At 46.5% G+C, this 12,022-nt stretch overlaps 1 protein-coding gene across 4 annotated transcripts in view; it reads left to right on the forward strand.

Annotated features, from left to right (window-relative positions):
* LOC112910567 (protein SET-like) overlaps positions 1-12,022 on the forward strand; it is a 52,533-nt gene that overhangs the window by 5,379 nt on the left and 35,132 nt on the right. Inside the window, exons 2-4 of one of the 4 annotated variants that reach the window (XM_072744175.1) lie at positions 1,396-1,497; positions 2,760-2,800; positions 4,018-5,776. Coding sequence is in view for 1 of the 4 variants with exons in the window: in XM_072744174.1 (XP_072600275.1) it covers positions 2,787-2,800 (14 nt within the window). In the remaining 3 variants the exon portion in view is untranslated. Of the gene's footprint in view, positions 1-1,395; positions 1,498-2,759; positions 2,801-4,017; positions 5,777-12,022 lie in introns of those variants that run through there. The other 3 variants (XM_072744180.1, XM_072744174.1, XM_072744181.1) reach the window with 3 other exon arrangements.

The raw sequence follows: 12,022 nt of genomic DNA on the forward strand, positions 1-12,022 counted from the left end.
CACCTGGTTTATCAGCAGATCTGGTCAGCTTGACTTATCCAGAATCTTGAAATTTATCCAGAATCTGAGGACCTACCAACTCTACCCTGGTCCGAGCCACCCTCTCTCACCTAGATTATTTTAAGGTTCCTCACTGGTCTTCCTGCTTCTGTTATAGCTTCTCCATAGCAGCTGGAGTGACCTTTCAAAACCTAAGGCAGATCATGTCACTCCTCCGCTCAGCACTCTCCAGTGGCTCCCCATTCCTCTCCTAATGAAAGAGAATACAGGAATTTGCAGTGGCCTAAAAGGCTCTACCCACTTGAATGGATTACCTTACTTCTCTGACCCAATCTGCTCTCTACCTCTCACTTACTTGGCTAAAGCCTCACTGATCCCCTTGCTCTTCCTTATACCAGACACAGTTCTCTCCACAGCCTTAATACTAGGTACTCTCTCTGCCGGGGACTCCATTTCCCTAGGTAGCCCGTGGCTGGTCTCCTTACCTCCTGCAAATCAAGGGTCAGATGTCTCCATTTAAGAGAGACCATCCCCCCAAACAGTCTGTAGCCCCTTTCCCTGCTTTTCTCGATAATACTTATCACCCTCCATCATGTCAAACCATTTATTGATCATCTAATTCCACATTTGGATGAAGCACAATGAAGGCAGAGACATTTTTTTACCTTTTTATGTTGAAGTAATTGGGCATTCATAAGAACTCATAAAAATCTACAGAGGTCCTGTGCACCCTTCACTCAGCCTTCTCTAGCATTAGCATCCTGCATCACAAACATACAATATCAAAACCAGGAAATTAATGTTGGAACGATCCAAAGAGCTCACTCAGATTTCACCAGTTATATATGCACTTTTCTATGTGTATGTGTGTGTGTGTGTGTGTGTATGTGTAGAGTTCTATATAGTTTTATCCCATGGTATAACTTCATGGAACTGCCACCACAGTAAAATAGAGAACTGTATGTACGATTACCACAAGCCTCCACGAGGGCAGGGTTGGGTTTTTTTTCCCCCTTGGATTTGTTTGCTCTCGTACCCCTAGCACCAAGAACCAAGCCTGACACATTGTAGGCCTGGGTATCTGTTGAACTGAAAAGGGCAATAAACATAGTGCTGACTGACTCTGAAGCCAGGACTATGGGAGTTTGAGTACCACCAGGTGCAACATACTAGTCATATGGCCTTGGATACATAACTTAGCCTGTCTGTGCTTCAGTTTTCTCTAATGTAAAGTGGGGATTAATAATATTACTTAACTCAGAGTGCTGTGGCAAGGATTCAGAGAGACTGGTCAGGCATGGTCAGCGCATAGTAAGCCTGTGTTGATGTATACCTGGCACATAATAGCCATCCAGCTCAGCAAACAACAGCTTTTATTCCCTTGATTTGTCACAGGGCAGATGGTGCCAGGAACCCAATAAGCTATTATAAGAATGTTGAAGGGGTGCTGATTGCCAGCGACGGAGTGGAGGCGGCATTTGAATCCGGCCTTAGAAGGTGAGTGGTGGTGGTATGGGCTGAATTGTGTTCCCCTAAAATTGATATGTTGAAGCCCTAGCCCCCAGTTACTCAGAATGTGACTATTTGGAGGTAGGGCCTTAACAGAGGTGATCGAGTTAAAATGAGGCTTGCTACTAGTGTAGGCCCTAATTCAATCCGACTGGTGTCCTTATCAGAAGAGATTAGGATACACAGGGAGACACCAGGGATGCTCAAAGACCAAGTGAGAACACGACGGAAGCTGGCCGGGCACCTGCAAGCCAATTAGAGAAGCCTCAGGAGAAACCAAACCCACTGATGGCTTGGTGTGGACTCCTAGCCTCCAGAACTGTGAGAAATTTGTCATTTGAGCCACCCAGTCTGACATTTTGTTATGGCAGCTCTGGTAGACTAATACAGGTGGGAGCAGGACAGGGGGAGATGGGGAGATGGGGAGGAGGGCATTCCAGCCAGAAGGAGCCGCATGCCACAGGAGCCGATGTGCAGTACCTTTTGGTTGGCTGGAGCCAGGGGAGGCAAGTTACAGGGACCAGAATCCAACAGAGCTGGGTCCCACAGGTGTCACAAGGGACAAGGGTTGTGAAAAGGCTCCAGGATTTGCCATCGGGTGCTCCTTGGTGCCCGTGGAAGTTGGGCGGTATAGATGGAGATGAGGAACATGGAGAAAAGGGGAGAGTGGTTGGTGAGCTGGGGCAGGGCTTGAGGAGAGGAGATGCTTTTCGTATGTTTGAGTGCGGGGAAGGAGGTAAAGAAGGGCCATGAGAGGGTGGTGAGCTCAAGAGTTGGTTGGGCTTTTTTTTTTTTTTTTAAGATTTTATTTATTTGAGAGTGGGAAAAACAGAAAGCATGAGCAGGGGGAGGGGCAGAGGCAGAAGGAGTAGCAGACTCCCCAATGCGGGGCTTGATCCCAGGACCCCGGGATCATGACCTGAGCCCAAGGCAGACATTTAACCAGCTGAGCCACCCAGGCACCCCTAGGTTGTTTTGGTTCGATCATGGAGAAGAAGGGAAGGAGAGAGGTTAAAGATGCATGGAAATGCAGGTATAGTGAATCACAGCGAGGGCTTGGAGGACACATGGGGGCAGGCTGAAGGGCATTGGGAGAGGAGCTTCCCTTGAAAAGGACGACAGTCATTTCCTGCAATTGGGAGGGAAGAAGAAAGACGTGAAGGGAGGATGTTTTCTGTAAATTTAGTTTTTAAATTATGTCAGTATTTTCCATGGTTGCATCCTATATCACCCTACATTTCCTCTTCTAGGTGTTTCTCCTACAGGGAGGTGAACAAATGTTCATCCAAAGGTATGTACCAAATTGCTTGTAGCAGAGTTATTTGCAATAGCCCCACACAGGAAGCTGTCCTGATCTATCACCAGGTAAGCAGATACATTGCCTATTTATCAAGGGCTGCTATACAGGAGCAGTTCTCAAAGTGTGATCCTCGAAAGTCTAGGAGGTGGTCATTAAGACCCTTTCAGAGGGTCCACGAGGTCCAAACTGTTTTTATAATAATACAAAGCAGTCCCTTGCTTCTTTTGCTCTCGTGCTCTCATGAGTGTACTGGAGTTTTCAAGAGGCTGCAGCTGCATGACTTAGAATGACTTCTTTGCTTAGACAATAGAATGTGTGCTTGTGTGTTTTAAATATTCTTATTTTAATTCCTAAAACAGTATATATCAGTACACATAATCCACACAAACAGGTCCTTCAGGGTCCTCAATGATTTTTAAGCATAGAGGAATCTGAAGACTAAAACATTTGCAAACTGTTCCTATCCAGCAATGAAAATGAATAAACTACAACCATGCACAGAGGCATGCTTGATCTCATAAACATCCACAGGAATGTGGTGCAAAGGAAGCCAGACAAAAGCACGCATACTATATGATTCCATTTTCATAAAGACCCAAACCAGGAGAATGGATTCTGTGCCATGAGAAGTCAGGATAGTGGTTATCCTTGGGGGCAGGGGGCGCTGGTCATACTCAGTTTCTCCATCCGGGTGCTGTTTTGGTGGGTGTGTTCACTTTGTGAAAATTCATCTAGCTGTACACTTTGGGTTTGTGCACTTTTCTGTGTGTGTGTTCTATTTCAGTGTCAAGTTAAAAACACATCGACATGAGTCTACAGACAAAAGTGTAAATGAAACAATTTACAGAGGGCTTTGTGCTATCCCAGTCTGCCCCCACACCCCAGTGGCTATTTTATCCCATAGGTAATTTTTCTTAGTTGCTGATTCCTCCTTTCATTGTTTCTTTTGGAAAATATCTGTATATTTTCTTTTTTAAAAATTATATTTATTTGAGAGAGCACACACATGTACATGCGTCAGTGGAGGAAGGGCAGAAGGAGAGAAAGGGAGACAATCTCAAGCAGACTCCACACTGAGTACAGAGCCCAACCTGGAGCTCGATCCCATGACCTTGAATCATGACCTGAGCTGGAACCAAGAGTCGGATGCTCAACCAACTGAGCCACCCAGGTTCCCCTTGAATATTTTCGTTTTCATGTCATTTCAGATATTCATATATTTGTTTGAATAGCCCCCCACCCCTGCCCTCCTTTGACAGAAGCAGCCTGGTACATACAAGAGAGAGCCTGTGAAGTGGATGGAAGGAGACCGAAGTGGCGCATGGCAGGTGGGTTGGAGTACAGGAAATTAGGCTCACCAGCCTTCTGCAGGGAGTAAAGGCATCTGGAGGAAGGGGAAAGGATGTGGAATCGGTACATGCATTCACTCAAGAAGTTGAAAGCCCTTACTATGTGCAATAGCCGGATTGACCATACTGTCATTTGCAGCATGGTGTGGCCCATGTGCTAAGAGGGACACATGGGATGCTGGGAGAGCAGCCCCCTCCCCAGCCTGGGCAGGAGAAGGTCAGGGTGGGAAAGGTCTTCAGAGATGTGGCTGCTTGAGGGAAATCCTGATGAAGGAATAGGAAGGGGCAGAGAAGGGGAGTGAGGGATGTCTTTCCTTGAAGAGGAAACTCTATTTGCAAAGGTGCAGAGCCCCAGGGCAGGTATCCTAGGCCTCCCAGTACAGGCCCAGGGATCTGAGCTTTATCCTGGAGGCCGACAATCTGCAACTTCTTTAGCAGAATAATTCTGTGTGTTTTTAAATTTTATTTTATTTATTCATGAGAGACACACAGAGAGAGAGGCAGAGACACAGGCAGAGGGAGAACCAGGCTCCATGCAGGGAGCCCGATGTGGGACTCGATCCTGGGGCCTCAGGATCACACCCTGGGCTGAAGGAAGGTGCTAAACCGCTAGGCCACCGGGGCTGCCCTAATTCTGTGTTTTTAAAAGCCATTTTACATAGAAATCCACCCTTGACTCTTCTCTTTCTCCTACACCGAGGGAGAGGGAGAAGCATACTCCCCGCTGAGGAGGGAGTCCAATGCGGGGCTTGATCCCAGGACCCTGGGATCATGACCTGAGTGGAAGGCAGATGCTTAACCGAATGAGCCACCCAGGTGCCCCTCTTTTCCCTTCTTTTGACGCTTACCCCTTCCAGTCTCTTCTCAGAACAGCAGCCAGAGTGATCCTGTTAACCTGTCACATTGTGTCCCTCATCTGCTAAAGTAGCTCTGATGGCTCATCATCTCACTCTGGGGAAAAATCCCAGTCCTTACAGTGACCTACAAGGGGCATACACCATCAGACCCTTCCATCCCTACCTCTGACTTCAACTGTTCTTGCCTTCAATTCACTCTGCTTCAGCCATGCTGGTCAGTTATGATCCCATGTCAGGGCCTCTGCATTCTCTGTGCCCTCTGCCTGGAAATTTCTTCCATCAGTCTCTTTTAAGTCTTTATTTACATGTTGCCTTCCCAGTGAGGCTTTCCCTAACGACCTTATCCATCTACAATGGCAACCCCTGCCCCCGTACTCAGCACTCCCTACTCCTACTCCTGCTTTGTTTCTCTCCATAGAACATATCTGACTAGCATATGTTTTCTTTCTTTCCTGTCCGACTCCCTCCCTAGAGTGTAAATCCTGTGAGGTCTTGTGTTTTGTTCACTGCTATCTTCTCTGAGACTAGATTAGTGCCTCACAGGTGCTCAGTAAGCATTTGAAGAATGAATGAATGAAGTCGACTACATCAGATAGCCAAATTACAAGAACAGGCTCCTCAGGGCAGTTTACATCTTCATTGCTTGGCCTGGACACTGCTTGAGGAACTCCTGGAGCCCTTCTGCCCCGCCAAGAAGGTTCCTCTGTATGGTTTCAAAATGACTGCTGAGGCAAACTCGAGCTACTGCAAGCTTTGGAAGGGTAAGTGTCAATTATGGAAGTATTCTAGAGAGATCCTCTGGGCAGCTGTGTAGAGACCAGATGGAGGTGGAGGGCGGAGTGGACATGAAGAGACCCATGGGGGGCCGGTGCCACAGCCCCGAAGCCATCACGTTCTCCTTTGTTGCAGTCACATAGTGGTCCCTCCCTCCCACTCCTTGCCGACTTAGCTCCTGGCACTCTCTTGACCACTGCTGTCGTAGTTCTTGATGAGTGTAATATCCATGCAGATGCTTCCAGCCCCTTGGCCTCCCCTCCTCCAGTAATCTTGTCCTCCCCACACTGCATCGATCCCAAAGCCATAGCTCTGACCTTGGCATTAACCCGTTCTCGCTCTCCTTGCAGCTCACCTCCCCCAGGTCCCCCAGCACAGGCCCCACATCTCTTTCATCCAGCCCCACTTCCATTCTCCTAGAGCAGTGCTTCTTGAGGCTTAATGCACACATAAGTCACCTGGGGACCTTGGCAAACTACAGATGCTGATTCTGCATTTGTGACAACTTCCCGGATGACGTGTGTGCTCTGGGCTATGGACCCACACTCTGAGTAACAAGGGCTTAGGCCAGAGGCTGGCAAATTCCGAATGGTAAATATTTTAGGCTTTGCAGGCAACCTACATCAACGGTGACTGTTCCACTGTGCTGTTGCAGCCAGACAATACATAAATGAAGGGGTGTGGCCACATTCCATTAACAGTTTAGTTACAGAGGCTGAATTTGGAATTTCATAGAATTTGTGGGTGTCACAAACAAGTATTTTTTTAAAAAAGATTTTATGTATTTATTCGTTAGAAACATAGAGAGGCAGGGACACAGGCAGAGGGAGAAACAGGCTCCCCACTGGGATCCTGATGCGGGACTCGATCCCAGGACCCTGGGATCACGCCCTGGGCTGAAGGCAGGCACTTAACCACTGAGCCACCCAGGCATCCCACACACGTCTTTTGATTTTGTTTTCAACCATGTAAAAATACAGAGGCATTCTTAGCCGGTGGGCTGTCCACAAGTAGGCAGTGGCCAGGTGTGGTCCACAGTTTGCCAGCCAGTGGCTTGGATGACAGTTCCAAGCCTTTCTTCTGTCCTCAGACCTGCAGTCCTTCCTCTGTCGGTGAGGCACCAGTAAGCAATCATGGGAGAACTTGTGTAACTCCCCTACCACGTCCCGGCTCCCAGCACCTGCACCCAACGCCTCTGCCTTTGTCCCCTTCCCACAGATGAAGTGTCCATGCTACAGCCAGCCTTCCTGCTTGCTGTGCCCTCTGTCTTAACCCCTGTCACCTATTTGAGAACCTTGCCCTGTCAGTTCCTCCCATTCTGTCCCTACCTCTCATGGGATTGTTCCCATCCACATTATGAATACACAAATGGTCCTTTCTCCCATCTTAAAAACCTGCCCTTTACCTCAGTCCCCTTTCCCACTACTGCTCTTTCCATTCCTCCCTTTAAAACAAAGCTGGGGAAGATTTGTCTATAGCTACCCTTCTAAATCACTCTCGTCCCATTTTTTTTTGAGATCTCATTCACATATGATAAAAGTCCCCACTTTAGAGTGTACAATGCAGTGCTTTTTATTTTTTAGTATGTTCACAAGGCTGTGCAACCATCCCCCCTGTCTAATTCCAGAATACCTTGTTACCCTTAGAAGAAACCTGTACCTGTTAACAGTCACCTCCATTCCCCGTCGCCGCCCTCAGCCTTAGGCAACCACTAATACACTTTCTCTCTGTGAATTTAGACTTGGGACATTTCATATACATGAAGCTGTACACTGTGTGGCCATTTGTGTCTGGCTTTTTTTCACTTAGCATAATGTTTTCAGGGTTCTTTCATGTTGTAGCAAATGTCAGTATTTCATCCCTTTTTACAGCTGAACAATATTCTACAATATGTAGAATTGTTTATTAGTTGATGGACATGTGACTTCCATTTTTTGGCTGTAGTGAACAATGCTGGAAACACTGGCATGCAGTTACCTGTTTAAGTACCTGTTTTTGGTGATTTAAGGTATATACTTAGGAGTGGAATTGTTGGGTCATATGATAACTTATAATGTTTAACCTTTTTTAAAAAAATATTTTAGTCTCATTTAAGTCATGAGAAACACAGAGAGAGGCAGAGACAGGAGAAGCAGGCTCCGTGCAAGGAGCCTGATGTGGGACTCAATCCCAGGACCCCGGGATCATGCCCTGAGCCGAAGGCAAACACTCAACCATCGAGCCACCCAGGCATCCCAATGTTTAACCTTTTAAATAACTACCAGGGATCCCTGGGTGGTGCAGTCGTTTGGTGCCTGCCTTTGGCCCAGGGCGCGATCCTGGAGACCCAGGATCGAATCCCACGTCAGGCTCCCGGTGCATGGAGCCTGCTTCTCCCTCTGCCTGTGTCTCTGCCTCTCTCTCTATCTCTCTGTGACTATCATAAATAAATAAAAATTAAAAAAAAAATTAAAAAAAAAAAAAAAAACTACCAGACTGCCTTCCACCATTTTACATTCCCTCCAGTGATGTATGAGGGTTACAATTTCCCACTTCTGCTAATGTTTGTTATTTTCTTTTGAAAAAAAAAATTATAGCCATCTTAGTGGGTGCCCATCCTCTCAGGAACCCACTCCAATCAGGTTTTTACCTAGTACTCAAACCAAAAGTGTTCTGAAGATGACCAGTGACCTCTCTATTGCTAAATCCTAAATTAGTTTCTCTGATAGGATCTTATTTGAATTATCAGCAACATTTGTCTTAGTTGACTTCTTGAAATACTTTCTTCACTTGGCTTCCAGGACAGTACCCTTGCTTGGTTTTCTTCCTCCCTCTCTCTACTCCTTCAGAAACCTTTTCTGGTTCTTAATCTCATGTCTAAATGCTTAAGTGCCCTGGACCTCAGACCGTGAATCTCTTCCCTTCAATCTATACTTACTCCCGTGATCTCAATCTCATGGCCTCACATGTCCAAAACTGAGCTCCTGATAGCCCCCTGCACCACGACACACACACACACACACACACACACACACACACACACACACACCATTTTTCTTGCAGTTTTCCCCATCTGAATCCTTTCTCCATCTTTCCAGTTGCTTAAATAATCTTTCACTCTCTCATACCCCGGGGACATCTGGTCAGTCAGCAAATTGTGTGGGCTCTACCTACAAAATGTGATCACTTCTGACTACTTTCACTGCTACCATCCTGGTCCAGGTGACCATCATTTCCCAACTAAATTACTGCAATAGCTTAACCTCTCTTTCTCCTTCTTTCCCCTGCTTTGGCCTGTTTTCAACACAGCAGCCAATGTGATCCTTTTATTTTAAAATATTAAGTCAGGGGGATCCCTAGGTGGCTCAGGGGTTTAGCGCCTGCCTTTGGCCCAGGGCGTGATCCTGGAGTCCCGGGATCGAGTCCCACATTGGGCTTCCTGCATGGAGCCTGCTTCTCCCTCTGCCTGTGTCTCTGCCTCTCTCTCTCTCTCTGTCTCTCACGAATAAATAAATAAAATCTTTAAAAAAATAAAATATTAAGTCAGATTAGGGGTGCCTGGGTGGCTCAGTTGGTTAAGTATCTGCCTTCAGCTCAGGTCATGATCTCAGGGTCCTGGGATCAATCGAGCCGAATCAGGCTCCCTGCTCAGTGGGAAGTCTGCTTCTCCCTCTCCCTCTGCTGCTCCCCCTGCTTGTGCTTGTTCTGTGTCAAATAAATTAATAAAATCTTAAAAAATAAAATATTAGGTCAGAATATATCACACCTCTGCTCAAAACTTTGTGGTGGTTCCATATCACTGGGAAGAAAAGCCCAAGTCCTAACTATGAACCAAAGGGAGGGTCTTGCCTGTTAGCTCTCTGACTTTACTCCATCCCTTTAGGCTGCCCTCCCCCTTGCTCACTCTACTCCAGCCATTATGGTCTCTTTGCCATTCCTAAACAGGCCAGGCACACTGCTACCCCATGGCCTTTTCACATACTTCTTCCTTTGGAGACTTATACCCCCAGATACCCATGTAGCTAGTTCCCTCATTTCCTTCTCAAGTCTTTACTCCAAAGTCACCTTCTCATTTAGGCCTTTCAATCCCCAACCATGAGCATCATTATTTCCTTTCCCTGATTTATTATTTCTATCAAGCACCTGTCCCCTTTTTTTAAGGCATCTCTACACCCAACATGGGGCTCAAACTCAGAACCCCAAGATCAAGAGTCGCATGCTGTACCAACTGAGCCAGCCAGGCACTTCATACCAGTCACTTTGTAACAATGCTTATTTTGCTTGTTTTACTTATTTTCTCCACTTGAATGTAAGCTCCACAAAAGCAGGAATTTTGTTTTTTGTTCACCGATGTAACTCCAAAATCTAGAACGTAAATGGCACAGGGTGTGGTTTCAAAAAACAGTGAATGAATGAATGATGGTAACCTGAACAAGGGCAGTGAAGGGATGGAGAGGAATCAGACAAACAATACACCGATTAGCTGTAGGAGTGAGGATGGGGTTAAGTATGACCCTCAGTGCTGAGTGGATAGGAAGTTGACATCCTCAACAAAACAAGATGGGGAGGAACCTGAGTTCAGTTGGGACCAGAGATACTTGCAGGTCATTTGGATACAGATGTCTAGTAGGCAGCTGCATCTGAGATTAGGGGGGTGGTCAGGGCTGGAGATATGGAAGAGAACCTTAAAGTCTGGAAATATAGCTAATATACCATATATTACAGTAGTAATGAACAATTATGTATTTACCCATGTCTCCACAGCAGGTGCTTGCCTTCCTTAATAAAGTGGTCATAATAGATTTCTGTGGTATAGAATACACCCCTAGAGATTATAAGCAAAATTCAGGGCAGGCCCCTGAAACTATGAAAACATAGTTTCTATATACCGACGAGAGACTACAAAACCCTTATTAACCTTTCTCCTATGTAATTAAAGGTAGCATCTGTGGATACTACAGTTAGATCTTCATTTAAAATCAGAGTTAAGGGGTGCCTGGGGGCCTCTGTTGGTTAAGCATCTGCCTTCGGCTCAGGTCGTCATCCTGGGGTCCTGGGACCGAGCCCCACATTGGACTTAATGCTCAGCAGGGAGTCTGCTTCTCCCTCTCCCACTGCCTGTGCTTGCTCTCTCTGTGTCAAATAAATAAATAAATAAAATCTTTCTTAAAAAATAAAATCAGAGTTAAACTACTGCCTCAGGACTACCTTATATATGCCTGCTATGGAATGGTGGTGCAGTTCCTGATTTTGAAGGCATGAATGCTGAAAGCCATCCATCTGTCACCGCCCTGAAGTTACCTATTCCCACTGCCCTCACCCCTTGAATTTTTCCTGTCTACTTCTCTTAGCACCACTCTGTGGACCAGAGCAGCAAACTCTACATGCTGAGTATCACAAGGGCAGGGGCCCTGTTCACTACCATAGTCTCAGTGCCAGCACGAGGAGGCGCTTAGTGATTGTTCAGATAACCAACATCCCAGCCGTCTCCATCCCGTCGTTATTTCCAAACAAATCAAACTTTTGTCTCAGGCAAAAACAGAATGAATGCTTACTTTTCGGTTGTTTACAGCAGTTTGTTTTCAGTAAAACATGAAATTATGAGTTACGACAAAGTGGTGCTCACCCCCTTACTCCTGACATGAGAGCAAGGGGAGCCAACTAGGAAAAGCAAGGCAGCACTATGGAGAAGGAAGTCAAGATGGATTTTTAAAATTGCTCAGTGGGTGGGAGGGCCCTCCTATGGTCTCACCAGTTGATCTGGTGTAGGGTTTTCTCCAGCAACACTTCAGCATTTTAGGGGCAGGAGATTTCCACACCAGGCCATGCCATCATAGCCCTCCTCACATGGTGTACTGTGCTCTGGTTATTCCTAGCTGTTTCTTCCCACCACTAGACCATGGTTTCTCAAAGACAAGGACTTGGGTCCTTGACGCCCAGGGCCTGGCACACAGTGATTAGTAAATGTTTGCTAAAATGAATATGTAAATGAAAAAAAAAAAACATAAGGGGCGTAGGGAAGTGTGGTTTACCGAGTGGGACTGGCAAGGCAAGTAGAATGAATGAGGGAGTGCTGATGTGAGAACAGCCTCAAGAGGCCTGGCAGCAGGTTCCAGGCTGGGGAGGGAGGCAGTGATGCCAGCTCAAGACTGATGGCTGTGGAGCGTCACTTCTCCACAGGCTACCTCTACCCTTGTACTGCCCCGTTTGCACCTGCCTTCTCAGGAAACCTACTCTACTGATGATCGCTTCCC

The sequence above is a fragment of the Vulpes vulpes genome, chromosome X (assembly GCF_048418805.1).
Source record: "Vulpes vulpes isolate BD-2025 chromosome X, VulVul3, whole genome shotgun sequence".
Classification (NCBI taxonomy): domain Eukaryota; kingdom Metazoa; phylum Chordata; class Mammalia; order Carnivora; family Canidae; genus Vulpes; species Vulpes vulpes.